At 35.6% G+C, this 26,421-nt stretch overlaps 1 protein-coding gene across 6 annotated transcripts in view; it reads left to right on the plus strand.

The window, feature by feature from the left end:
- Positions 1-26,421, plus strand: part of LOC150104406 (uncharacterized) — a 459,199-nt gene that overhangs the window by 374,578 nt on the left and 58,200 nt on the right. For all 6 annotated transcript variants that reach the window (XM_090396357.1, XM_090396356.1, XM_090396354.1 and 3 more), the window contains 2 exons: positions 9,624-9,826; positions 25,267-25,362. In XM_090396357.1, the coding sequence (XP_090252483.1) occupies positions 9,624-9,826; positions 25,267-25,362 (299 nt within the window). The remainder of the gene's footprint in view (positions 1-9,623; positions 9,827-25,266; positions 25,363-26,421) is intronic.

A 26,421-nucleotide genomic window follows, 5' to 3' on the forward strand; every position in this document is an offset into this window, starting at 1 on the left:
ACTCATCGTTCCTTTTTCCAGCACTTGTAGCTCAGTGCATCCATTAAGCATAATGCCTCCCCACATCATGATCTCAGCACCTCTCTATCTGTCCTTTTCAAGAACATTCCTGCAATGGTAAGCAGTACCACTTTCACTCCAGATCAAGTGTCATATAGAATCAGAGGAAAGACTAAAATGACTCTCATTTGTGAAGAGTACATTAGCCCATTAGTGTCTTGTCCAATTTTTATGGTAAACTACCGCCACCACTGAAAATGTGCTCTACGATTATATGGATAAAGCGACGCAGTCAGTCTATATTGCCTATATAAGCTTACTTGTTGCAGATGTTTTGCCACAGTTTGTGGAGATATCTGTGTATATCTCTGGTTAAATGGAACCAACTTGCAAGCTGACCTGCCATGGTGCTTCGACTGTTTTTCTGTTGTAACCAAAAATCTGTCTTCGTGCTCCATGTTGGAGTTGAGGGCAACCTTTTAGCAAACATCTGGAACACATTCCATTGATCTGAAATGCTACCCTGAGCCTGAATACAACACTGTGAAATTTCAAACTCTCTGACAATATCAATAATGCTTCAGCCTTTTTCAAGCTTTCCAATAATTCTTCCCCTCGTGAAATCATCTAAATGTTTTTGAGGCATTACAAGACATCCAAGTTTGCAACTTTATTCTTTCACAAAAAGAGCTTCCTTCAAACACAATTCACTCAGCACAGTCTTTTGCCTTTTATCCCGTTGAGTGCTACCACGTGACCCCTTTGCATTTGATTCGAAAATTTGAATGTGTACCCACTTTCTACTCGAAATTGTCAGTTGTAGAAATTGCCACTTTCTGATTAATCTGAATTGGCACTTGTACTCTTCAGAAGTAGTGTTCGTCCTTAGGTTTTGGACACCATCATATGTCAGATGTGTGTTACTACAGATGATTCAAGCTATGTTGAAAACTTGGAGATTAAAAATAAAAAATAAAAAACTAGATTATTAGAATTACAGAGGCTGCTTGAACGTGAAGACAATCTACATTTGTAGGAACTTTTCGAATGCTTTTTAAACATTGGTCATGATAATTTTGGAATTATTGCTCAGTAATATTGCAAAATTGAAATGTGGTGAAAGGATGTTGAATTTAGAATCAGTTAATGTTTGTGAGGACTTGTTAATGACTGCTTTTTTATGTTGTAATCACTCACTAAGACTTTTTACATTTAATAGTCTTTTTCTCTTTATCCTTTCTGTGCTAACTGTGGATATGTACTCTGATTTTCATAGGAGAGTCTAAGCTATTCCAAATGTTCATAGTAAGGGAGGAAGATTTTGCAGCTGTACGTGTCCAATGGGCAGGGGAATTATTGATGCTCTTTCAGATGAACATTTCCCATGGAAATATTTATAGAATATACAAATTGCAGAGACCAGTGAAAGTGAGGGAAGCGAGTTGGTAAGAGATGGGTCATTTATCAGTCTAATTGCTCTCTTCTGTATTGAGTCAAGCATTTTGAGGGAGATTTTAGGAGCCCCACTCCAAACGTGAGAACAGTATTCAGTAGCTGGCCGGATTTATGATTTTTATAAGGTTAACAGCTGTTAGGAGGTGAAGTAACGTCTTGAGCAAAATCTTTGTTTTTTGAACTTCCAAAAAGCTTCCAAAAAACAAAGAGAAACTGCAATGCAATGCAGTGGTTGTGATGTGTTTATGCCAGGAGAGGCCGGATGTCAGGGTAATTCCAAGAAGAGAGATCTCATCTTGTCTGGGAATTTGGGTGTTATCAAAAATAATGCGTGGGGGGGGGGTGAGAAATAAGACAGAACTGGGTTTTACTAGCATTGAAGTTAACAAGGTTATCTGAGCCTCATTTGAGGATAGCTTGGAGATCATAATTAAAGACAGGGGTGGTTGATGTTCTGTGGGTTGGAGTGAGTTGTGTAGAATAGGGTTTGTCAAATGAAAGGGAGGAGTGTGTGCTGTCATCTGCAAGCCTGTATTGGGTTGGAGGTCAACTGAAGTAGGTCATTGATATACAGAAGGAAGAGGGTCGTGCGAGAACTGAACCTTGTGGGACTCCAGCATTAGTTGGATGGTGAGAGGATAGGGACCTGTCTACCATCACACATAGTGTGCATCTGGACAGAAAGCTGGCAATCCATCTGCAGAAGTCCCGAGACAGTCCAAATGAAGTTTGCTTAGTAAGCTTTTGTGCCAAATCTGGTCAAAGGCTTCAGAGATATCAAGTGCAACCACTTGGGATTCACCAAATTTCTCCATGGCATTTGTCTAGAGATGTGTGATATATGAGACTAGATCTTCTGTTGATCAGTATCGATGGAATCCGTACTGGTGGTCGCTTAATATCTGGGTACCTTCAAGGTAGAGTAGCAGCTGAGAATTGATGGTTTTCTCCATCACTTTAGATAGGACTGAGGTGAGTGAGATAGTGTGGTAGTTAGATGGCCACAGTTTGTCACTGTTTTTTAGGAATGGGTTAAATATAGGCCAATTTCCAAGCTTTGGGATATATGCCAGTCGAGTAAGAGAATATGTACAGATTGCATAGGATAGGAGTCAGTTCTGGTGCACAGACCTTCAGGGCAATTGGAGGAATGCCATCAAGGCCAGGAGACTTTTTTGTGTCTAATTTAGACAAGTTTATGATCTCTTTCTGGCAAAAGGATACAGAGGGCATTGTATGTTGGGCAGTTGGAATGACTGGAGGGCAAAAGTGTAAAGCCAGGAGATTAATTTTTTCCATGGGTGATGTTGCAATTAAACCATCTGGGTATGATAGGGATGGGAATAGTGTAGGGCAAAAGTTACAACAAATTCTTTGGCAAGAGCTGCCATTTGGACAGACTGCAAGTTTTCTGCTTTTTGCCTGTTCACATTCCAGTTTGGAAGAACTGATAATTTTCTTGCATCTGTTTCGGGCTTCAGTAATGCATTGAAGGAAGATGGAGTTCTTGATTTGAGCCAGTTGCCTGAATTTTCATTTGTACAGCCTTGGCACATCTTTTGGAGAACCAGGGTTTAGATAGGGGATGGCAGTTCAGAGAAGTGTGGGGAATGTATATTTTTGTGCCTACGAGGATTACTTTGGTGATACATTCGGTGCATATGTTTGGATTAGAAAACCGGAAACAGTAGTCCAACCATGGGAATGAAGCATAGTAGTCTCAGAAGCTGTCCCATTTAGCACTGTTATGGTTCCAAACTACTCCTGTATGGGGAGTACCTGTGTAAGCATTGTTGCATAGGGGAGGAGATGAGCACTAGATTGTGGTCAGAATTACCCAGGGGGCTCAGTACATTCACTGCATATTTGGAAGGGTAATTGGTAAGTAAGAGATCTAGGGTATTTGGGGAGTGGTTAGGGTTATCTGCTATTCTGGTCTCCTTTTGAACAATTTGTATAAGGTCAGTTGATGTTATTGATGGCAAATGTTTCAGCATCTCTGCCTGCAGGATCTGTATAACTGGAAGAGGAAAGCCAGTTGGTGTTATGGACATTAAAATCACATATGCGGATGATTTCACTGTTAGGAGAGTGGGACTAGAGAAAACTTTTAAGGAGAAGAAATTAAAGAGCTCAGCACAGTTGGCGGTATTAGGAGAGCAATAGAGACAGCAGGTGAATTTGACTGAATGGGGGAGGGATATTTCAACCAAAGAAGGTCAAAATTGGGCGATTCTAGGTTAGGTGTTCTTGGGCAGGGAATGTCAGAGTGGAGGATATATATGCAGACTCCACCCTTGGGTTGAAAGGAGTTAAAAAATTATTTGACACCTCCAAGGAGTCAAAGGACTGATCGGGGCACCTGCTCTACAACTTCGTCTTTACCATTCATTCACCAACTGACCGCAGCTACACCACTGCCATCTACCATCGACCATCACTGGTATTTCCATAGACAATCACAAACATCCATGCCCACGGCAGGATTTGAACCCGCAGTCTTTTGGCTGGAGAGTGGATACGCTAACCACTCGGCCAACCAGGCTGGCAAAAAAAGGCTTAGAAAAATTTCTTCTAGTCGCCAACTAGACTCGAAATCAAGTCTGCCGTGGTGTGCAAACACCACATCCACTGAGCTACACAGGCTCAGTGTATAGTTTCTCAAGTTGAGATGGATAGTGCTGGGGAAAGGTGAGATTTGAGTTTCTGTTAAAAAGAATAGGTGTGGTTTGGTGGACTGCAGATGGTAGTGGACACTATTAAGGTTGGAGCCATGGATGTGGATGAAGTGGGTATGGAAAGTTCTTTGAGGCATGGATTTGACCACAAGGGTATTTTATGTTTCCTATGCAGTGCCTGTACTGCTCTCCTTGGTGGCTACTAGCAGCTTCACTTGATTTTTGCACTAGTTTGGTTTGTGTTAGTGTATGATCTAGCTGTCTCCATTTTGGTGTTTTTCTTCTAGTTGTTTTGGGAGTTGGCATCTTTGTTCCATCTAGGCAAAAGCTAAATCAGGTCGAGCATGTACGCACAAGTGGGGGAAAGTGCCCTTTAGCTTATTATTTATTACCTGCTATCAGCTTGAAAACTAACCTTGTGTGGTGTATGCATTCTTTTAATAATGCAACTTCTGTATGTTAGGAAGTTCTTAAAGCATGTTTAGCTAACTGTCAGCGTCACTTTAAAATTCAAGAAATAACACCATTATCCCTGCATCTTAAAAAAAAAAAAAAAATGTAATCTCTTCCAAAAATTTCTTTAATTTTTAAAATTTATTCACCTTTGAGAGCAGTGACTTACTCAAAAATTAGATATCATTGGTTGGGCTTCTTTTGACAGAGGATATACTAGAAAGTTTTTGGCTGTATTACTCCACATGAACCAAATGGAATATAATAGTAATTTGACTGCTCCATTAATTTCGTGAAAATTCTTGTAATACACATCATCATCAGGAGAAATACACGACTAAACTAAAAATAGGTTATAACAGGTAATGTACATAATGAAAATATTTGAACATGAATAACAATGGACAGTGCTCAGTTTCTATGCTGGTTCATGGTCTGCTTGTAGCTACATGCATGTTATGTTGAATTGGAGAAGCTCAGGCATGATGTATATTCATCCCTTGTGTATCCGTTGTATATGCTGCCTGCCCTGTTTTTATGTTTCCTTTCATAAGGTTTCAACTTTGTGATATCACCAAATTCTACAAATGTTGCAGATTAACTGTTAGATTTGCTCTAGTGAATTTCCATTTGCACAGGATAGATGCTAATGGGCTTTTGACTGGAACATTATAGTAGTTTTTTTTTTGGTGAATCCCACTAAATGCATCCACTGTGGATGCATTTAGTACTATGGGTGGGTATTATGGTAAAGTGATCTGGCTTCCTTGCTCAGAAAGGCAAGTGGTATTTTTTCAAGCCATGTTAGTCCTTCAACAAACAAGTCTCACACCAAATGATAATTCTTTCTTACCTGAAGACTTTTACAAAAATTTCATTTGTAAGATATTCAAATTCTTTGGAAGGAGTTTGTCTTAAAAAATCCACCTTTCTGGAAGCAGTTTTCAATAGTCTTTTCTGAGACTTGCTTCAATGACATTGCTACTAAATGCAATGCATCGAGAAGAAAAATTTTTATTGCAATTACACATGCATCAGATTGGTCTTTTATATAATCAAGTTCAGCTATAATTCTCGCATGAACTTCTCTGCGATAATAAGCTTTAAAAGCTCGTATGATGCATTTGTCACATTGCTGAATTAACGATGTAATGTTCGAAGGCAAGAAAATTACTTTGATGTCCTTTAATGATAAATTGTTTGTGTGTGCAGTGCAGTTGTCTACTAACAGGACAATTTTTTGCTTTAATTTAAGATCCCACTCAACTAATTGTTGAAAATGTCATTAGTCATCCAAGCGTTTGCACTTGAACAGTAGATTTGCAGATTTAAATTCTTTAGCACTTTCATTTTTAAACAAGTATTCTCAGGCATTGCAAGAATGGAGTCCTGTATTGTCTGCATTGTAAATATCCTCGGGAGAATATTCAGCAATAATTTTTGGCCAGTCGATCTTAATCCACTCATCAGCTGATAAAAAATCAGCATTTTTTCTTCACCATGAATATGCTCGTACACAATATTTTCTTGCTTTTTCCACCTGATAAACCATCCATCAGTTGTGGTGATATTTTCTTTGCCCATTGTTTTTGCAAGTTCTGCTTTTTGATGCATCAAAAGGCCCATTAATTGGAGCAATCTTTTCACAAACATTACTAACAACCAAAATTTTAATGCTGATTCAACTTGAGTATCCTTACCAGATTGGGCTGTCTTCTGATCCATGTTCTTATTAATAAGAGCTGAAGTTTCAATGTTCGATTTGTTTTCTAATTCCTTACACAAGAGTGGTTGTGAAATTATTAAATGTACAGCTGTACTACGATGACTCATTTTGGACAACTTATCATAGCACTCCAAAATTCTTTGCTTTTCTTGAAAAGATTAATCTTTACGTTTTTTTACTGTTTTCTGCCATAATGCTAAGGGCTATTTTAATCGGCACTTAAAGTCAAATTCACTTACTGAAAGAGAGCACAAAAATAAACTCTAAAAATCACAGACTGTAATTTTACACCTCCCTCTACCCCTGCATTTGCCTGGAAGATTAAAGGAAGAGTAACAAAAAAAGGCAGATTTCGACATATGTTCCTAGAATTCTGAGACGCGAAAGGCTAAGCATTCGAGGATTTTGATAACAACTGGAACTTTGATTATAATAAATGGATTATTTTAAATAGTGTGTTTTGGGACCAACTGATTTTGACAACAATAGCCGAATGATGATATTATCCACGATCACAATAAGCGAATTCTACTGTATTGCATAAAGAAATATGGTAGATAAAGAAAAACAGAAACAAAGCACATACATAGTGCTTTGAATTCTCTTCCCATGTTGAGACATCTATAATATGTAGTATAGGTGGGAAAGAGTACTGAATTTCACATGTTTTAGTACTGTTCAGCAAGATTCAATATTTTTTCCCACCATACTGTACCACAATCATGAAACAGAATAATGATATTTGATGGCCATGTGGAAACATAACATGGTGATTTAAATTCTTTATGCTTGCTGCAGATTCTGTTACTCATTATAAAGACAAGATATCTAAACAGCAATATTTCTCATCGGTATACCTTGAAGTTAAGAAAAGAAAAAAAAAAAAGACTAATAATTTCCCATAAGTATCCTGCAAAGAACATGACGACTCCCCAGGCATCCAATTATACTGGAATCAGTGAGAACAATTCTGTTATATTACATTAAAGGTTCCAGTAATCCCGAAACCATGGAATTTCTTTCATATTCCATTATTTGGTGATTTGTTGCCACATTTATATGAAGCTTTCTTTAGCTAATAGTGTGACCTATTATTTCATTAATGGATTTCTCAAATTTCAGTATGATATGAATGTAAATTTTACCATCTTCAGTTTTTTTAAATTGAAGAAAAAATTAAAGTACTATTCTGACATTGGGGTCTTCAAAACAGTGTATGCATTTCTCATAGACAGGCTTATACGTTGGTTATCTATTACTAAATCACTTAAGGAATTGACAACGTAGATAAGAATATATAAATTAAATTACACTTTAATAAATATTTCCGATATTTCGGCAATGTCACGTTGCCATCTTCAAAAGGAACTTACAAAAAAGGCACGTGCACATAGGCACTACAACACAGTAACTGAGAATGAAGTGATGAAACTATTGTTCTTCTAAAAGTCCTGATGGTGCCCCCAAGCAGGCTAAGTAAGTGTTCTTGGCCATTGGACTGAAGGTCTGCTGATGTAAGCCTCTTAAATTTGGGGCAGTCTCATACAACCAAATTTGTTGAGGTTTGAAGAGTTTCTTAGGGCTGAGGCTGATTCCATAAATAGTCTCTCGAATTTGTATTTGGTATGGTGTATTACTGTAGCTTTCTTCCACTGTATTCTGTGGTGTGTATCCAGAGCATGGTCTGCAAGACCAGAATGGCTGTACTTGTGAAAATGGATGTAGTCCTTGTGTTCCGAAATTCTGATATTTGCAGTCCTGCCTGTTTGACCAAAGTAAGACAGTTTACAGCTGCAAGGGACCTGGTATACTTCAGATAGGTCTAGGGGAAGTGGTTGGCCTTTAGTGGAGTGGATAAGGGATGCCAATTTTCTCTATGGTCTGTAACAGGAGGTCAAGTCATGTTTTTTTAAAGATTTTGGTAATTTTTTCCAAGGTGCCTCGGATGTAGGGAATGGTGATGGATTTAGAGTAATCCTTGTTGGGGAGGGGGGGGTTGTGGTTTGTAGTTTTCAATATTTTTTTGAGGGGAGGTAGCCATTGACTTCACCTACTGTTACAGACCATACAAAAATTGGCATCCCTTATCCGCTCCTCTAAAGACCAACCACTTCCCCTAGACCTACCTGGAGTATACCAGGTCTCTTGCAGCTGTAAACTGTCTTACTTTGGCCAAACAGGCTGGGCAGCGAATATCAGAATTTCGGAACACAAGGACTACATCCGTTTTTACAAGTACAGCCATTCTGGTCTTGCAGACCATGCTCTGGATACACGCCACAGAATACGGTGGAAGAAAGCTACAGTAATACACTGTGGCAAATACAAATTCGAAAGATAATTTATGAATCAGCCTCAGCCCTAAGAAACTCTCCAAACCTCAACAAATTTGGTTGTATGAGACTGCCCCAAATTTGGGAGGCTTACATCAGCAGACCTTCAGCCCAACGGCCAAGAGCACCTACTTAGCCCGCTAGGGGGGTACCATCGGGACTTTTAGGAGAACAATAGTTTCATCACTTCATTCTCAGTTACTGTGTTGTGGTGCCTACGTGCATGTGCCTTTTTTGTAAGTTCCTTTTGAAGATGGCAACGTGATGTTGCTGAAATGTCAGAAATATTTATTAAAGTGTAATTTAATTTATATTCTTATCTACGTTGTCAATTCCTTAAGTGATTTAGTAATGTATGCAGCATAGGTGTGAATTGAATATAATGCATCTTTAAGTCTGTGATATTAAAATTTGCTTTTATCATCTAAATAAACTGTACTGTCAGACTTTAGTCTATACCTTTCATAATTTAGCAATGGGTACTAACATTCTTATAGAAAAAAAAAATATGATAAAAAAAAAAAGCCTTCAGGCTTCCTTTATTAGAATGTTTATTTTCTCAAGTTCCAACTAATTTTGTTGAGCATTGCCCTTTAATATAAAGGTTGAAAGCTTTAACATTAAAACTGATAGCTTTTACATGCTTTAGATTTGTATCTACAAGAACACATGACTAATTGTGTAATTGGGAGAGGATCTTCATATGTAGCAGCTCTTTTGTTGTTGATATCTGTTGAATGACCATTCCTTATTCCATGACTGGATTTTTTTTTTTTTTTTTTAAACTGCATTAAGATGATGTTTTAGAGCACATTATGCAAAAGAGTGAAAATATCTGCTTCTTACTATGCTTTGAAAATGACACACTTTCCTGCATTTTCAGAAATGACTGTGTTAAAAAGATCGTGTTTATTAAAAATGCATGTTGATGAAGTGTGTAATAAAAGCAGATAATGTGTTCTCATTTTCTCTTCCTAGGGCAGTAGTTCAAGAAATAAACCAGTTCCTTACCCCATATGAAACCTCTCAGAATAAAACTGATGTTGGGTCACTTGCACCTCATTTGCCTTTAGAAGCTTCTCAATGGAATCCATTTGCAAGTTCAACTGGAAACAAAGATTCAGCTGAAGATCATTTGTTTGGTCAAGAATTTGATAGGATTCGAAGAGGATCACAAAGCAGTATGTTATCATTTATTTAATATAAATATATCCTATAAGTTTGCTATAGTAACATACATCTCTTTGGCATTACTAATTATAATAAAATTATGGAGACAACTATGGTGTTAGAGTAACAACTTCAGTTTGATATAAAACAAAATGATTACCTGATGTTTCGACCTTCATAGCAAGCTATGTTCCAATAGCCATATTAAGCTAAAATAACACTAATTTGGTGAGCTATTACCACTACTGGCCTGATCACTGGTTGGCTGAGTGGTTAGCATATCTGCTCTCCAGTCAAAAGGCTACAGGTTCGAATCTAGCCATGAGCATGGATGTTTGTGATTGTCTGTGAAAATACAAGTGTTGGTAGTGGGCAGTAGATGGCGTTGGTGATGATGGTAGTTGCGGTTCATTGTAGTTGGTGGAGACAAAGAGTTGTAGAGTAGGTTGCACTCCCTCGATGAGTATTTGAAGCGTCACGTAATAATAATCAGTGGTGGGGGAAAAGGGAGGAAAAAAACCTACCCGCCACATCAAAGCTAGTCCTGGCTCAAACTTTGATATTGTAGGTTTTGATAATTAGCTAGAGACTACTAACAGATTGCAGATAGGCCTTTCCTTTAGTGTTCCCTTTTTTCTATTGGGAAAAAAGTTTAATTTTTTCCGCTAGTGGTAAGGCCAGTAGAATAATGGTTGATCAAATTGTCACTTTGGCATACTGTTTTTTTGTGTGTGTGTGTGTGTGCACGCGCATGCATTCCTGGTGATGATCATAACCCTTTAACTGCTGAGAACGTATTATTACAGGCTCGGAAATACATGCCTGCTATGTTAGGCTTGTATATGTATGGTTGGCGCGCCTCCCATATTCAGACAATTTTTTAGTATGGAAAGAATCGTAAGATATTCAGACTTCGTGGGTAGGTTCCTCCATCTATTGCCAACCAATTGAAGTTTATTTGACTTGGACTAATCATATGTAATCATATGCTCTTTATATATTTTGATTAATTTCTACATAAATTAATGTGTGTAATTTGCATAATCAAGTTGATACTTGATTATGCAAATTTTATAAAACACATATTATTGCCATTTTTGTGAGCAAACAAGTGTATATCAAGAATGTATGATGCTGTCCTGATTTCTTACTTCAGTAAGAATTTTAATTGATTTTATTTATAAATTTTTGCAAAATTAATTCAGCACATGCGACAATGTCAGCAGAATATAAAATCATCAGTTAAAGGGTTAATATTGAAGGTCAAAACATCAAAAGTTACAGTAATGATTCCTGAAATGGTTGTAGTCTCCATAATTTACCAAAATGAATTATACAAGACAGTATTCAAGCTACCCCCTGTCCCCAAGGGTGTACAGGATAATTATGATAATTTGATGATGATGAAATGTTGGACCACAGAAGCAATGTGGTCTAGATATATATATACAGGGTGTTCGGGATAAATTTGACAGTTTCGTAAGGAAAAAGAAAATCTTCTTTGGATCTATTAAATTTAATGAATTGACAAAAAAACATTACAGGCAGAGTTAATTACAATACTATCAACAAGATTTACTCAAAATAACCACCATTAGCATCAATCACAGCTTCAATCCTGCTTCGGAACCTCGAACAAGCTGATGCTACAGTCTCCCTGGGAAGGGCCGCAAAAACTGTTTTAATTTTATCCATTAACTGGGCTTTTGTATTACTGGAAGTGCGATTGGTGTCTTTTTCAACAGCGCCCCATACAAAATAATCCATGGGGTTAAGGTCTGGGGAGTTTGGAGGCCAAACATTTGGACTGGTGAAGTCGTAGAAATTTTCAGACAACCATTTTTGACTTTTCCCAGAGGTGTGGCAAGGGGCCGAATCCTGCTGCCATACATACGGCCTACCATTGGCTACCCTTGTTATCCAGGGTTTGACTACAGTGTTTAGCAACTCCACGTAGCCATCTGAAGTCAACCTGAGGCCCTCTTGGAAAAAATGCGGAGGCATCACATTGCCTTCAGAGGATACACATCCGAAAACCATCACAGTTTGGGGAAATTTAGTCTGCATTACACGAGGAATGTCCTTTGTACTGTATGCAAGCCTCCAGTTCATGCCTGATTGTTTTTACTGTATTCAGGGAGCATTGGGCAGCAGTCGAAATATCCTTATTTTGATGGCCGGCACGAATCATCATGATACAAGTTATTCTCTTCCATGATTCGGGTGGGTTCCAGCTATCCATCCTTTCTGACATCTTGTATATGAATGAAGAAGGGTCCAACCTTTTAAATGAAGAGAAGTGTGTGTTAATACATGTAACTTACGGAAAAATATAATTAATTATAAATATGTCAAATTTATCCCGAACACCCTGTATATATATATATATAATATATCATGACAACAGACTCAAATTACATTAACATTATACAAGAATAAAATGTTCCACTTAGTAAGAATGATTTCTAATAACTGAATCAGCATGGTTTATTTTTTATCCACTGAGTTAGTTTTAAATTTCAAAATATTGCATACATGTTTGCATATTTAAAAGATCTCATCACTGAGTTTATGCACCTAGGTCACTTTACAGGTGCAGAGAGGAAACGTACAGCAAAATTTTGTGATTTACCTTCACTCTTCATTAATTGTTAGTTTAGTTTAAATTTATTTAAGGTACAGTACATATTTATGCTTTCAAAAATGTCTGATAAAGGAAAAGTGAATTCAAGAATACAGAATCCTTTAAGAATCAGAAAACATTAAAAAAAAACAAAAAAAAAAAAAACATGAGATCATTAATCCCAGAAATCTGGAACTCGCTCCACATTTCAGTAAGTTCTACTGTATTTACTCAAATATGACTTGGCCTTGCATATAGCTCGCACCTCTCATTTTACTTTACAAAAATAGAAATCAAAAAGTTTTGCATATACCTTGCACATGAAAAAAGTTTAAAACTTTAAGAAATGGGTAATGAATATAATTATAGAAGTTTCAGATATTTTGGAATTCGGTTGAATAGAATCAGCATTTCAACTGAACAGTTGTCAGCTTGCCTTTTGTGTTGAGTCACGTGATCTTTTGTTAATACCACACCAATCATGCGAGACCGGTAGTAGCGATAGTGAATAGTAGATTCTTGGTAAGTCATACCTTTTTTTTTTTTTTTTTTTTGTTAAATTGTGATCTTATGATTCCTAAATGATAAAAGGACAAGCAATAATGAAACTGTTTGTTTCAACTAAAATAAAGATCCAAAGGACTTCAGTTTGGCGATGCAAAATTATATAAATCAAGTGGATATTAAATCCAGCATTATTTTAAAGCCGAATGTAGAAACTATGCAAGTTTTGTGAAAAAAAAAAAAAAAAAGTTGACCAGAGAGCTTACTGTAATACTCACCAGCATTCATGAGTTGCCTTAACACGGACCACTAAGAAGACATAAATGCTGCCCAAGCGTCTATATATTCACCTTTTATAGCACATTTATTAATTCATTTTGATAAGGTTTCACTAGCCTGACAGCTGTTTCAAACTGGTTGGTTCTCCTCAGAGACCAGAGGTAGAAACCTTAAGAGAACAAAAACTCTAGGTCGGTGTGTGAAAGTATTTACTAAAATAAAAACCCAAAAGGCTTCATTTCAGCATATTCCCATAAGCTCTCTGGTGAGCTTTTTTATGAAATTTTCATAGTTGCTACATTCGGCTTTGAAATAATGCTGGATTTAATATCCACTTTACTTATATAAGTTTACATTGCTGAACTGAAGCCTTTTGGTTCTTTGTTTAAGTAAATTTTTTTCCCCCTCTCTTTCAGAATAATTCCAAATTCTTATATTCTGAAGAGTCCTTACTATTTTTTTGAATATCAATCAATGAGCATTTTTTCAGGTATATAAACTATTCTAAATTAAAAATTTTTTTGTTTCATCTTTATGAACAATATTGAAATATCTTTTAATTCCAATACCGGTTTACACATCCCAAGTTAGACTAAAATGGTGATCAGATGCTATTTATTTAATTTTTAGTGTTTCCTCTTTTCTTTCATTTTGATGTTCATGGAAATCCAAAATTAACTTTAAGATATCTGACTAGTTCTTTAGTAATCCATAATTCTGTTTTGAAACTAACTTATACATAAAGAACTATACGCAATTAAATGCATACATATAGAAAGGCTTAGGTGTCATTGATAATTCATAATAATGCTTTATTATACAATAAACAACATTAAGAGAGGGAAAACATATATTTATTAAACTGACTAATAATTTCCCGGGGTTTTCTGGATAGAAAACCAGAAAAATATTAGTGAGTTTAATAAATACATTTTTCCTCTCTTGGTGTTTTTTATACCTTAACACATTATTATGAATGGCAATTAAATGCTCAAATTGAGATTCCATCTTTGACCGCCAATCTAGATACATCCTCGTTTAATTTCTTGTTTTACAAAGTTTTAAACTTGACTGATCAGCCATTCTTTTAAAATGTGATTCATGCTATTTTTTTTTTTTTTTAAATGTATCATTGTTTGATCCCTTGCATGAAATATGCTTTGGACAATAATTTCACTGAGCTGATTCCTCATTTTTACATTTTTATATTTCTTAAAATGTTTCCAAACTTCAGATTGATTTATTTTCATTTTGAAGCCGAAGTTTAAAACATTAAAATTATAAGTATCAGCTTTTATCTTTTCAGCAAATTATTAAATGTGATTCAAATTTAAAAAAAAAAAAAAAAAAAATAGAGATATGTTTAATATTTTGCTTTGGCCGAAACAGAAAAATTCCTATTATATGCATCAACAATGCAATGAATGCGACACTTCATGCATAGACTTGTTGTATTTTCTTTTGTGTTTTTATTTTATTTCATATTATGCAGTCTTAAAATATTCAAAAACATTAAAGTTCAGAACATCTGGGTGACACAGGAAAAGGGAGTACACATTTTTGATTATTCCTGAAAAAGTGCAAGCATAACCAATGAATTTGTGAAACAAAATGAAACTGAAATATTGAACCACAATGCAAAAATCTAACGTATAGAATCCAAATTCACCAAAGCAACAAACATGACTTAACATCAACCAAAATCTTATGGGAGGGATAATAACAAATAGGCAAAATCTTTGGATTATGTTATGGCTGAAATGATTGCATTGGGTAACAGGCTATATCTCAATTATTCAAAAAATAAATAAGATAAAATAAAAAATAATAACAAACTTATTCCACGGTACAATTTCTCAGAGAAAATTTCTTACAGCACCAGTCACCAGTGTATTCATCATAATAGTATTTTTAGAAAGAAACTAGAATCAAAATTTATCATGAATTCATTTTGATTAATAACTTCATAATTATTCTCTGTATTTCATAATTTAAAACAAAAGTTCTGTTATTTATTTTTTATTAGAGAAAAATTGAAATATTTGTTCTGGAATTTATGCTGTATTGTTTTTAAATAAGTGTTACTTATAACAAACATTCAATGACAGTTTTATTATAATATTGAAATGGAAAATATTATGAATGCAGTCATATTTTATAGTCACATGCAGCACAAAATTTCAAAAATTATCAGCATCAGCTTCAATCTTCAGAATCAGAATTGCTTTGACTTGCACTATTTATATAACGTGAACCCTGTGAAGGAGCCAGTATATTCATCTTCTATTAGTGCACTGATTAGGTTTCACTAGCCTGACAGATGTGTTTCAAACTGTTCATTCTTATCATGGACTGCAGAAAGCTTTAAATGAACAACAGTCCAGTGCATACTGTTAGGTATCTACCTGAATACTGAATTTATTCTTATTGGTTTAAACCACAATATAAAATGATGGTACAACATGACAGAATTTCATGCCAACTGGGGCTTCATCTAGTTAAACAAGGCCCTGTTGTTTTTGCCATGGAACCAGGGCGAACAGTGAAAAGTCAGCAACTGGAACAAATTCTGAAACACACCCCAACTCAACATCATTGGAGTTCAACATAAGTACTATCAACATAAGAAGCCTGGATGAAAAAGAAATGGAGCTAGCTGAGGAATTGGATAAGTACAAGATCGACATAATAGGAGTGAATGAAGCAAAAAAGACAAAAACTAGTGAGATCTTCCTGAGCAATAAATACAAAATGTTTTGTTCAGGCAATGACAAACATGAAAAAGAAAGGGTAGCTATAGTAATCAACACTAAATATGAAGCTAATCTTCTTGAATGGCAGGCAATATCAATTAGTGGTATGGGCAAATATTAGAATTGGGCAACTTGACAGTGAGACTTATTTGTGTCTATGGACCGACAGAAAGTTCTACTAAGTAGAAGTGGAGGAATGTTTTGAGGCTTTAGAGAAAGCAATTGACACAATGAAAAAAAAAAAGTTGGTCCTTGTTGGGAATCTAAATAGCAGAGTAGGAAAAGTATTTTGAAAAAATTTAGAGAAATGAGCAAAACTAATAATAATGGCAAATACCTGTTGGATTTCTACTCAGGACATGGACTGGTTATTACTAACACAATGTCCCAACATAAAAATTTGCACAAATTCACATGGAGAGAAGAACCAAGGAATAAGAAAAGTCTCATTGACTATGCTATTGTTGATGTTTTCTCACTGGTGCAGATATCACTAGAGTGTACAGAGGATTAGATATTGGGAATGTCACCATTTAGTCTTGAGCAGGATATAATTGAATTTCATATCAAAAATAAGAACATGTAAGAATGTTTTAAAGCAAATGTATGTTGAGCAGCTCTCAGATGTCAGCTGTACACTAAAATACACAAACATTATTACAGGGAAAAAATGAAAGAGTTTGAGAACAGGAACCAAACCTTGGAGGTTCAGTGGCAGATCTTGAAGAAACCATTGATTGATTCAGCCAGATAGGCATGTGGTGAGGTTGTCTGCAAGGATAGAAAAATAAGAACTCTATGGTGGACATAGGAAGTTAAAGATGCAGTGAAGGAAAAGAAGAAGGCATGCAAGTTCCTGGCAAATAAGTCAGCTTTTGCTCTTAGAGAATACAGAGACAAACATAAGAAAGCTAAACACTGTGTAAAACTAGCCTAAACAATAGTCAGGGGAAGACTTTCATAAGAACAAAAAAAAAAAATAAATATACCAAAAAGGTGGAAAGATATTCTGAAGGTTGTTGAAAAAAGCTCAGAAATGAAGGAAATAGTGCTGTAAAAGTGATTAGAGATGATAAAGTTGACATGAAAACTGGAGAAAAAGATATCCTTATGTATGGAGTAATTACTTTGAAAAATTGCTAAATGAAACAAGCAGTGACAGCACAGTGATTTAAAAAAAAAAAAAAAAAAAAAAAATCTCAACAGGCATGCAATCAGGAATACATATCCATACTTGAAGTAGAAAAAGCCATCAAAAGCCAAAAATTTGGAAAGGCAGCAGGAGTAGATGATATTCGACCAGAAATGAAGTATGGTGTTATAAAAGTCTTACAGTGGTTGCACTGCATAGTTCAGAAGGCATGGAAATAGAGACAAATTCCAGATGATTGGAATAGCGCTCTTATAATACGCATACATAAAAAGGGAAATAAAATTGAATATGAGAATTGCAGAGGTATTTCCGTACTGAGTGTTCTTGATGAGATTTATGCAAGTATACTTGAGAAACAGTTGAGGAGGATTGTGGAAGGGAATCTTGGTGAAGAAAAGAACAAGCTGGATTCAGGACAAATAGAGGCTGTCAGGATCAGATTTTCACTTTACGACAGATAGTTGAGAAATCATGGGAATATAACAAAGATCTGTATTTAAGTTTTGTAGATCTGGAAAAGGCATATGAGAAGATGCCAAAAGAGAAGCTATTCCAAACACTACAGTTATATGGTGTTAATGGGGCATTATATCAAGCAATACTTAGTCTTTATTTGAGTTGTAAGTCAGCAGTTAGAATTGAAGGAAGTACAGAAAGATGGTTTAATGTTAAATCTGGTGTCAGACAAGGATGTGCATTATCCCCTCTCTTATTAATTATCTATATGGATCACATTATGAAGGAAAGTGGTATTAAACCTAATAAAATTGGAGGTGTTAATCTCCAATTTTGATAGGTTTAATACCACTTTCCTTCATAATGCGATCCATTATGTTAGTCTTGACAAGTGATGTTATAATTGTAAATAAATCTGCTACAAGCCTGCAAGATTCCCAAATTAATTTGAATAACTGTTGTAATAGATATGGTATGAAGTTCATCATTAAAAAGAATAAGACAGTGAAAATAGGTAGAAATGCTGAAAACATCAACTGCATTGTGAATGGAGAACCTATAGAACAAGTAAAATATTTCAGCTACTTAGGCATGATTTTTAGTGAAGATGGTAAGTTAAATATGGAAATAGACAACAGAATCAACAAAGCTGGTATGGTAGGAAGTCAACTGAATAAATTTATATGCAATAAGAGAGAAATTAGCCAAAACATAAATTAGTTGTATACAAGACGGTGTTTAAACCAGTTTTAACTTATGTGTCTGAGAGCTGAGTTAGAAGTAAAACACTTGACCATAGACTAGAGACCACAGATATGAGAGTCCTGAGAAAGATTAGGGGCATGAACAGATGGCATCAATGGCAATATCATATTAAAACGAGGATATTAGGAAAGAACTTGAAATTGTCAGCATCCAGGAATGCATTACCAGAATTAATCTCAGGTGGTATGGTCACTTAAGCAGAATGGGAGAAGAAAGATTAGCAAAACAAGTGTTTTCTGCCAGGTTGGCAGGAAAAAGACCCAGAGGAAGACCAAGATATAGGTGGATTGATATAGTGAAAAGTGCCTTAGAAGACAGAAATATAAGACCTGATAATGTTAGAGTCTTGACAAGTAACAGACTGATTTGGAGGAAAATTGTAGATGGGAAGTTAGTAATGATGTAAATTTTTCATGTAGTTCTATTATATCCTGTACACCCTTTGAGGATATATATGATTAATTTGATGATGGAATGAGAGAGAAATTAGTGAGAACACTAAATTAGCTGTATACAAAATAGTGTTCAAACCAATTTTAACTTATGGATCTGAGAGCTGGGTTAGAAAGAAACACTTGACCAAAGACTAGAGACTGTAGACATATGAATCTGGAGAAAGATTAGGGGGCATGAACATAATGCATTAATGCAATATCATATTAAAAACAAGGATATTAGGAAAAATCTTGACATTGTTAGAATCCAGAATGTGTTAGTAGAGCTAATCTCAGGTGGTATGGTCATTTAAGCAGAATGGGAGAGGAAAGATTAGCAAAACAAGGGTTCTCTGCCAGGTTTGATTGGTGGATTGATACAGTTAAGTGTCTTAGAAGACAGAAATATAAGATGTGATAATGTTGGAGGCCTGGCAGGTAACAGATTGATTTGAAGGAAAATTGTAGATAGGAATTTAGTGGTAATGTTTTTCATGTAGTACTATCGTTTTCTGTATACCCTTTGAGGGTACATGTCAAGAATTTGATAATGATGATACCAGAGAAGGGGAACTTGCATCCCATAAATGGCTTTTGAGGTGTTTGGTGCGGCCTTTTTGCATATTTCGTATAATATATTGTTTAAGTGACCATACTACCTGAAATTAGCCCTACTGACACATTGCTGAATGCCAACAATGGCAGGTTCTTTCTTAATATCCTCATTTTTAATTTGATACTGCTATTGTTGCCATCTGTTCACTCCACTAATCTTTCTCAGAGCTCCCATATCAGAATGTCTCCGGTCTTTGATCAAGTGTTTTATTTCTAATACTCAGCTCTGAGATTCATAAGTTAAAATTGGTTCGAATACCATTTTGTATACAACTAATTTAGTGTTTTGACTAATTTCTTTCTTATTTATATCATTTATTCAACTGACTTCCTACCATATCAGCTTTACTAATTCTGCTGTCTATTTCCATATTTAATTTACTATCTTCACTAAAAATTGTGCTTAAATAGTTGAAATGTTTTACTTGTTCTGTAGGTTCAGGATACACCTGATGTTTTCAGTGTTTGTACCTATTTTCATTATCTTTAAATTTTTTATTGCTGATTTTTATACCAAATTTATTACAACAGTTGTTTAATTTAGTTAGGAAATCTTGCAGACTTTTCCTGGATTTATTGAGAAGTATAAAATCATCTGCATAAAGTAAAGAGCTCAGATTTAACATCACCAAATTTTGATATCACATTTAATACCACTTTGTTTCATAATGTGATCCATATAGACAATGAATAACAGTGAGAAAATGTGTGCACTTGTTGCACATTTTTTTACCTCTTACCATCTTCCTGTACCTCCTTGAAGTCTGACTGCTGACTTATAGCTTAAATAGAGATGTATTGCTTGAAACAATGTCCCATTTACACCGTATAACTATATCATTTTGAATAGCTTTCCTCTTAAAACCTCTCCATATGCCTTTTGCTGATCAATAAAGCTTAAATACAGGTCCTTGTTATATTACCAAGATTTCTCAACTATTTCTCATTTATGAGTTTTCTCAACTAAAGTGAAAATCTGATCTTGATGACCTCTGTTTGGCCTGAATCCAGCTCCTCTTCACCAAGCTTCCCTTCCACAATTTTTCTTAACCTTTACTCAAGTATACTTGCATAAATCTTACCAGGAACACTCAGTAGGGAAATACCTCTGTAATTCTTACATTCAATTTTATTTTCCTGTTTATAGATGGGTACTATGAGTGTTCCACTTCAATCATCTTGGATTCAACGATCTCACCACAACTTCTGAATTATGCAATGCAGCCACTGCTTCATATTTGAACATTTCTGGCCCAATTTCATCTACTCCAGCTGCCTTTCTATAGCCTCTAGAATATTTTGCAACCTTTCTGATATTTATTTTCTATGTTCTTACCAAAGTCTTCCCGTGACTTTCAGCGAGTTTCATACAGTGCTTTGCTTGTTTATTTTTCTTTGTATTCTCTAAGAGCACAAGCCAGAAACTTTCTTCTTTTCTTTCACTGCCTTCTTAACCTTCTGAGTCCACCATGGAGTTCTGATTTTTCTATCCTTACAGACAACCTCAACACATTCCTGTATTCTACTTGATTCAATCGATGTTTTCTTTAGAAATCATCATTGAATTTCCAAGGTTAAATTCTTGTTTTCAAACTCTTTGTATTTTTCTTCAGTTATGTTTTTATTTCAGTCTACAGTTCACTTCTGAAAGCTGCTCAACCATGATTCACTTTAAAACTTTCTTACACACTCTTCTTTTCAATATGAAATTCAATTATCCAGCTCAAAACTAAATAGTGATCACATCCTATTCCGATGGGAAAACATTGCTATCAACTGTATCATAGTCAATGAGACTTTTGTTATTAATTGCATCTTCTCTCCAATGTGAATTTGTACATATTTTTATGTTGGAATATGGTTAGAAGACTTTGGTTCATGAAATGGATTAGTAATAACTAATCCATTTCATGAACCACAATCCGACAGACATTTACCATTATTATTAACTTTGCTCTTTTCTCCAAATTTTTCCAAAGCATTTCTGTATGTCTGGTAATAATTTCCTACTCTGCTGTTTACATCTTCAATGAGGTCCATCCTTTCCTTTTTCAGTGAGCCAATTGCCTTTTCTACTGACTCAAAAAATTCCTGCATTTCTTCCTTGGCAGAACCTTCTATGGGGCCATAAGTATAAATAAGTCTCATTGTCCAGTTTCCCATTCTGATATTTGTTCACATCACTTTGCTTGATATTGCATGCCACTCAAGAAGATTATCCTCATATTTAGTATTGAATGCTATGGCTACTCTGTCTTTTCTCTGATTGTTATTGCTAGAATTTAACATTCTGGTTTGTTTAGAAATTGTTGCTTAGAAAGATCTCACCTGTTTTTGTCTTCTTTGTTTCAACTGCACTGATTATGTCGATCTGGTACTTATCCAATTCTTCTGCTAGTTCTGTTTCTTTTCCAGTGATGTTTCTTACATTGATAGTACCAATCTTGAACTCTGTTGATGATGAGTTTGGACGTGTTCTGGGATTTGTTCTAATAGCTGACTTCTTGCTGTTTGCCCTGGTTTTCTGATGAAAACAACAGGAGCCTTGTTTAACTTAGTGACGCCCCAGCTGGCATGAAATTCTGACATGTTGTACCATCATTTTACAGTGTGGTTTAAGCCAATAAGAAACAACTTGGTTGGCTAAATCCCAAATTGTCAGCCCATGCTCATTTGTTTAGTGTCCAGGTAGATACCTAACAGGGTGCACCATGAGAAGATGAGGATTTGACATTAGGTTAGAAGTCCCAGTTCCCCATATTCCTGAAAAGGCTTCATGGAGGTCTCCTTCCATTTATACATACAGCTTTGACCCTTAACATCCCTTAATTATATTTAAACTATTTTAGTAATTTAAATATTAAATTTTAATAATTATTTGAATTATATTTTAAAAATTGTTATTTTTAAATCACATTGTTAAAAATCAACTGCTATTATCGATCTGTCCATTCTTCTGTGGTTGGCATTTCATCTTTATTGATTGTTCAGTGTTAGGGATTGTCATATTATATTAAGTTGTCACTTGAAGCCACCACAAGCACTCAGTGCAACATAAACTTGATTCGAAAAAAGTTAAGTTTGCACACCTTGCTGTGTTGTGGCACTGTCATTTTATAACAAGTTGAAGTAGAAGTTTTTTTGGTTTTTTTATTATTCATTTTTCAAAATTTTATTTGATATTACAGCTCTTAGAAACATTTCTGGAACACTTCTTTCAGAAGGCTCTGCAGTTCTGCCAATGATTTTTTTCTTTATCGAGCCAATCGACTTAAAATGTCGGCCTTTTGATGTCAATTTTCAATGTCATTTGGGGAATACAAAAAAAGGCTGCTAGTGTGAGGTTAGGTGAGTAAGCAGGAACGACCATTGTTTTGTGTTTTGCCAAAAATTGGTGCATTAGTAATGATGTGTGCGCAGGCACATTATCATGATGAAGCATCCATCGTTGTTTCCTCCCAGCAGCAGGCCTGCCTTTTTTTTCTGATAGCCTCGTGATGATGTTGTATTGCCTCAAGATAATATTCCTCATTCACTATCTTGCCTTGTGGAAGAAATTCATGGTGAACATTGCCCTCAGAATCACAAAAAAAAAAAAAAAATGTCATCATCACTTTGATGTTTCGTTGCACTTGGCTCGCTTTTTTGGATCATGTGATCCTTTTAACACCGTATGTGAAGTTCATAACCATAAACCCATGTCTCATCCCCGTTAATGATGTTCTTTTAAAACGTTTTCATCTCATAAGCTCAACTGAAAAGCTCCTGTTCACATCAACTCAAATTTGTTTTGGATCGTCAGTCAAAAGGCTAGGCACAGATTTGCCAGCAATGCAATGCATACCTAAACTTTGCATATAAATTTCATGACACAGTTTTTAAATTATTTACTTCTTCAGCTATATCACAAAGAGTTAAATGACGGTTAGAACAGATGACTTCACAAGCTTTTGCAACATTTTCTTAAATTTTCAATGTTGACAGTCATTCTGAATGAGGATCGTTATTTACTGAAGTTCAGCAATCTTTGAAACTTTTCCACCATCTGTACATTTGAGTCCGGCCTGAAGCCTCATTCCCAAACACTGTTTTTAACATTTCAGATGCCTCTGTGAAAGATTTTCTCAATTTGACACAAAACACTTCACACAAATTCATTGATCTTGAAAATTGTTCATTTTAAACACAACAAAAAATTGGCAGATGCACTGAACATGTGTTGACACAAACAGACGTATTACAATAACTAAGCAAAATATCACATTTCAGTTTTTGCTAGACTATTTCTCAATTTTGCTGCTAAATTTCAGCCTATAAAGCATACAGCTAGTAGTGCTTATTGGTGCAATAATTAAAAAGTTGAGGAATTTCCTGGATAAATCTCGTATTTCTTGTCTCCCCAAGAATAGTGAGTTGGCTTGAGTAAGTGCAGTATTATCAGGCAACTCAAGGCAAAAATGAATCAAGGTCCCCTTGCCACCTTTCAAAAGTTAAATATCTTGGACTCCCATATCAGATATTTCAACTTAATATCTACCTGTACCTGTAATACAAGTTGCCCCAGTGTTGTGCTGCATCTCATCCCCCCCCCCCCCCCCCAAGGTCTCACCTCTCAGTCTTGTGGGTGGGGTTGTCTGTATCAGCAATAGTTTGACAGTAACCACGTAGGAGTACAGAAGTGACTAAAGTTATTCAGAGACATGACTAGTTGCAGCTTAGTTATGTAAGACTTCATCAGGTGGAAAAGAAGGAATAAACAGTAAAAAATTAGCATGGCAACAATAAATGTTATTACATAGGATTCCAATGTTTAAATAACATGTTAACACATGTTTGTTATTCTGCATGGTATACTCTTATTTGTGTGTTTAGCTGGCCATGGCTAGAAAGCATTCAGATAAATAATGCTGATTTACATTCAAGTAGAGGGGATTGCGCAACATTTCCAAAACTTCTCACTTTTTTCACTTCCTAGATTTTTTGTTCTGTTTTAACCTAATTCCTATGTAAGATGTCTAATTCATTCCACAGAACCTGGTATGTGTATGTTGAGCATGTGGATCTACTGAAGATGGTATATGTGATCATATAGCTGTAGCTAACTGCACTTCTCTGGTATTCTATATCTCTGACGTGCCTCTTGACGCATTGTTCAATAGATTTCTCTGTCAGTCCATAGTATGGTGTTGTGCAGTTATGCTAGTCTGTACACTTCTGGATAGTTCAAGTGGCTGTTTTTGGACAACACCATACTATGGACTGACTGAAAAATCTATTGAAAAATTAAACATTTGAGAAGGCTCTAGAAGTATACCACTTCAGACCTCTTCCAAAAATATGGAAGAGGTTAGTCATATTTTCTTAATTTGAATCCTCAGACCACCATCACTTATTGACTTTCTTCACATATAGCCAACATCCCATTATGATTCACCCATGAACTAGTCTAAGGATTTGCTTCCATTTTTTTGCATTTAAATCTAACTAAAGAATCTGTAAATTAAAATCTATCTTTAGAAAACCACCCTATACAGACGGATATCTACATCTATTTTCACCATTACAGATAACAAAACCTGGGCACTATTCTTAACACTGAGAACAAGAGCCCCATCATCTCATTACCAGTGAAATGCTAGCCAACAAACTCAAATTTCTAAACACCATTTTTACAAAATGATTACATGTACCTTCTTTAGATCAATACACTCAGTGCACAAACTAGTTATGTCTGTCCTATCAGTTATTGTCTTAAATTGTATATTTATCCATGTACCAGCAAAATTGCATGGGGGGGGGAGTGAGTGATTCAGTTTAACAAAGTGATGTTGCTCTTCTGAGTCTAATGTTGCTGTTGTAATATTTTTAGGTATTTCTAATGTAAAGAGCAGAGAAAGTCTAGTCATGAGTACATCAGATTTGGGAGACTCTGATCCCTTTGGAGCTGCACCTTTTAGTTTAATAGGTAAGTGATAGTTTGTATCTATAAATGTTAAGCATTTTTAAACTACTTGTAGTTGTTAACCAGATGGCAATTCTAGTTACATGCAATCATTTATAGGGAGAAAAAAAAAAAATTGTTCTCATTCATTATTGTTACACTGAGTCACTAGATTATTAGGTTTAGGTTTTTTTCAGCCCCCCCCCCACACACACGAGAGGTCCCAAGACCTATGATATGACAATGCCATGTATGACGTAAGTGACAGATGGGAGAGAGAAATATGTTGATGTGTTTTTTGAAAATCTGAATGTTGTAGTCATTAGGGAAGACTGTTTCCCAATGACTACAACCTTCAGAAAGGTGTAGAAAATGAAGACAGAGGATGAGAAAATGGTTTGGTTAGCTTGGAGTTGAACTGTAAATGGATGTTGACTCGCAGCTACTCATGTTTGTATATGAGTAAAGGAAAGAGGAGGGATTGTAGTGGCCACTTCAGAGGAGAAGTGCCATGAAAATACCTGTATAAGAGACATAATGCAGCAACAGAACATCTGTGGGAAAGTGACTGGAGGGAGGAGTCATCAATTAAGTCAGTTGCTCGTTTTTCTATACGATCAAGCATTCTGGGAGAAATCTCACACAAAATATGTGAACAGCATTACCTGATTTATAGCAAATAACTTTTATAGTCCTCAGAACAGCCACCTTCACTCAGGACATGGGCTCCAAGAGATCTCAAAAGCCTTGTAGGAATGAAATGGCTCGAAAAAATCTTTAGTTTCTAGAGTAGGTTTCAGATTATATAACTCATAGCCACTCACAGTACTATGGTAATTTACTATATGTTTATGCCTTTTGTGGGTTGGATTCTCATAGAACAGTTTGTTCATTCTTGACCCAGAGATTCTTGTTTGGGTTGAAATCTAGTGAACGAATAGGCAAAGTGATAAAGTAGTTTGTATCTTATGACATGTATATTATCCTGCTGGATGTAGCTACATCAGTGCTCAAATTTGCTTCAACGTTCAGATTTTTCTCCGCTGAATCAGAAGACCATCACGCTACCCCCAGTAGGGTAGC

Source organism: Typopeltis vanoorti, chromosome 8 (genome assembly GCF_054136105.1).
Source record: "Typopeltis vanoorti isolate ZY-2024b chromosome 8, IOZ_Tvanoo_1.0, whole genome shotgun sequence".
NCBI lineage: Eukaryota > Metazoa > Arthropoda > Arachnida > Uropygi > Thelyphonidae > Typopeltis > Typopeltis vanoorti.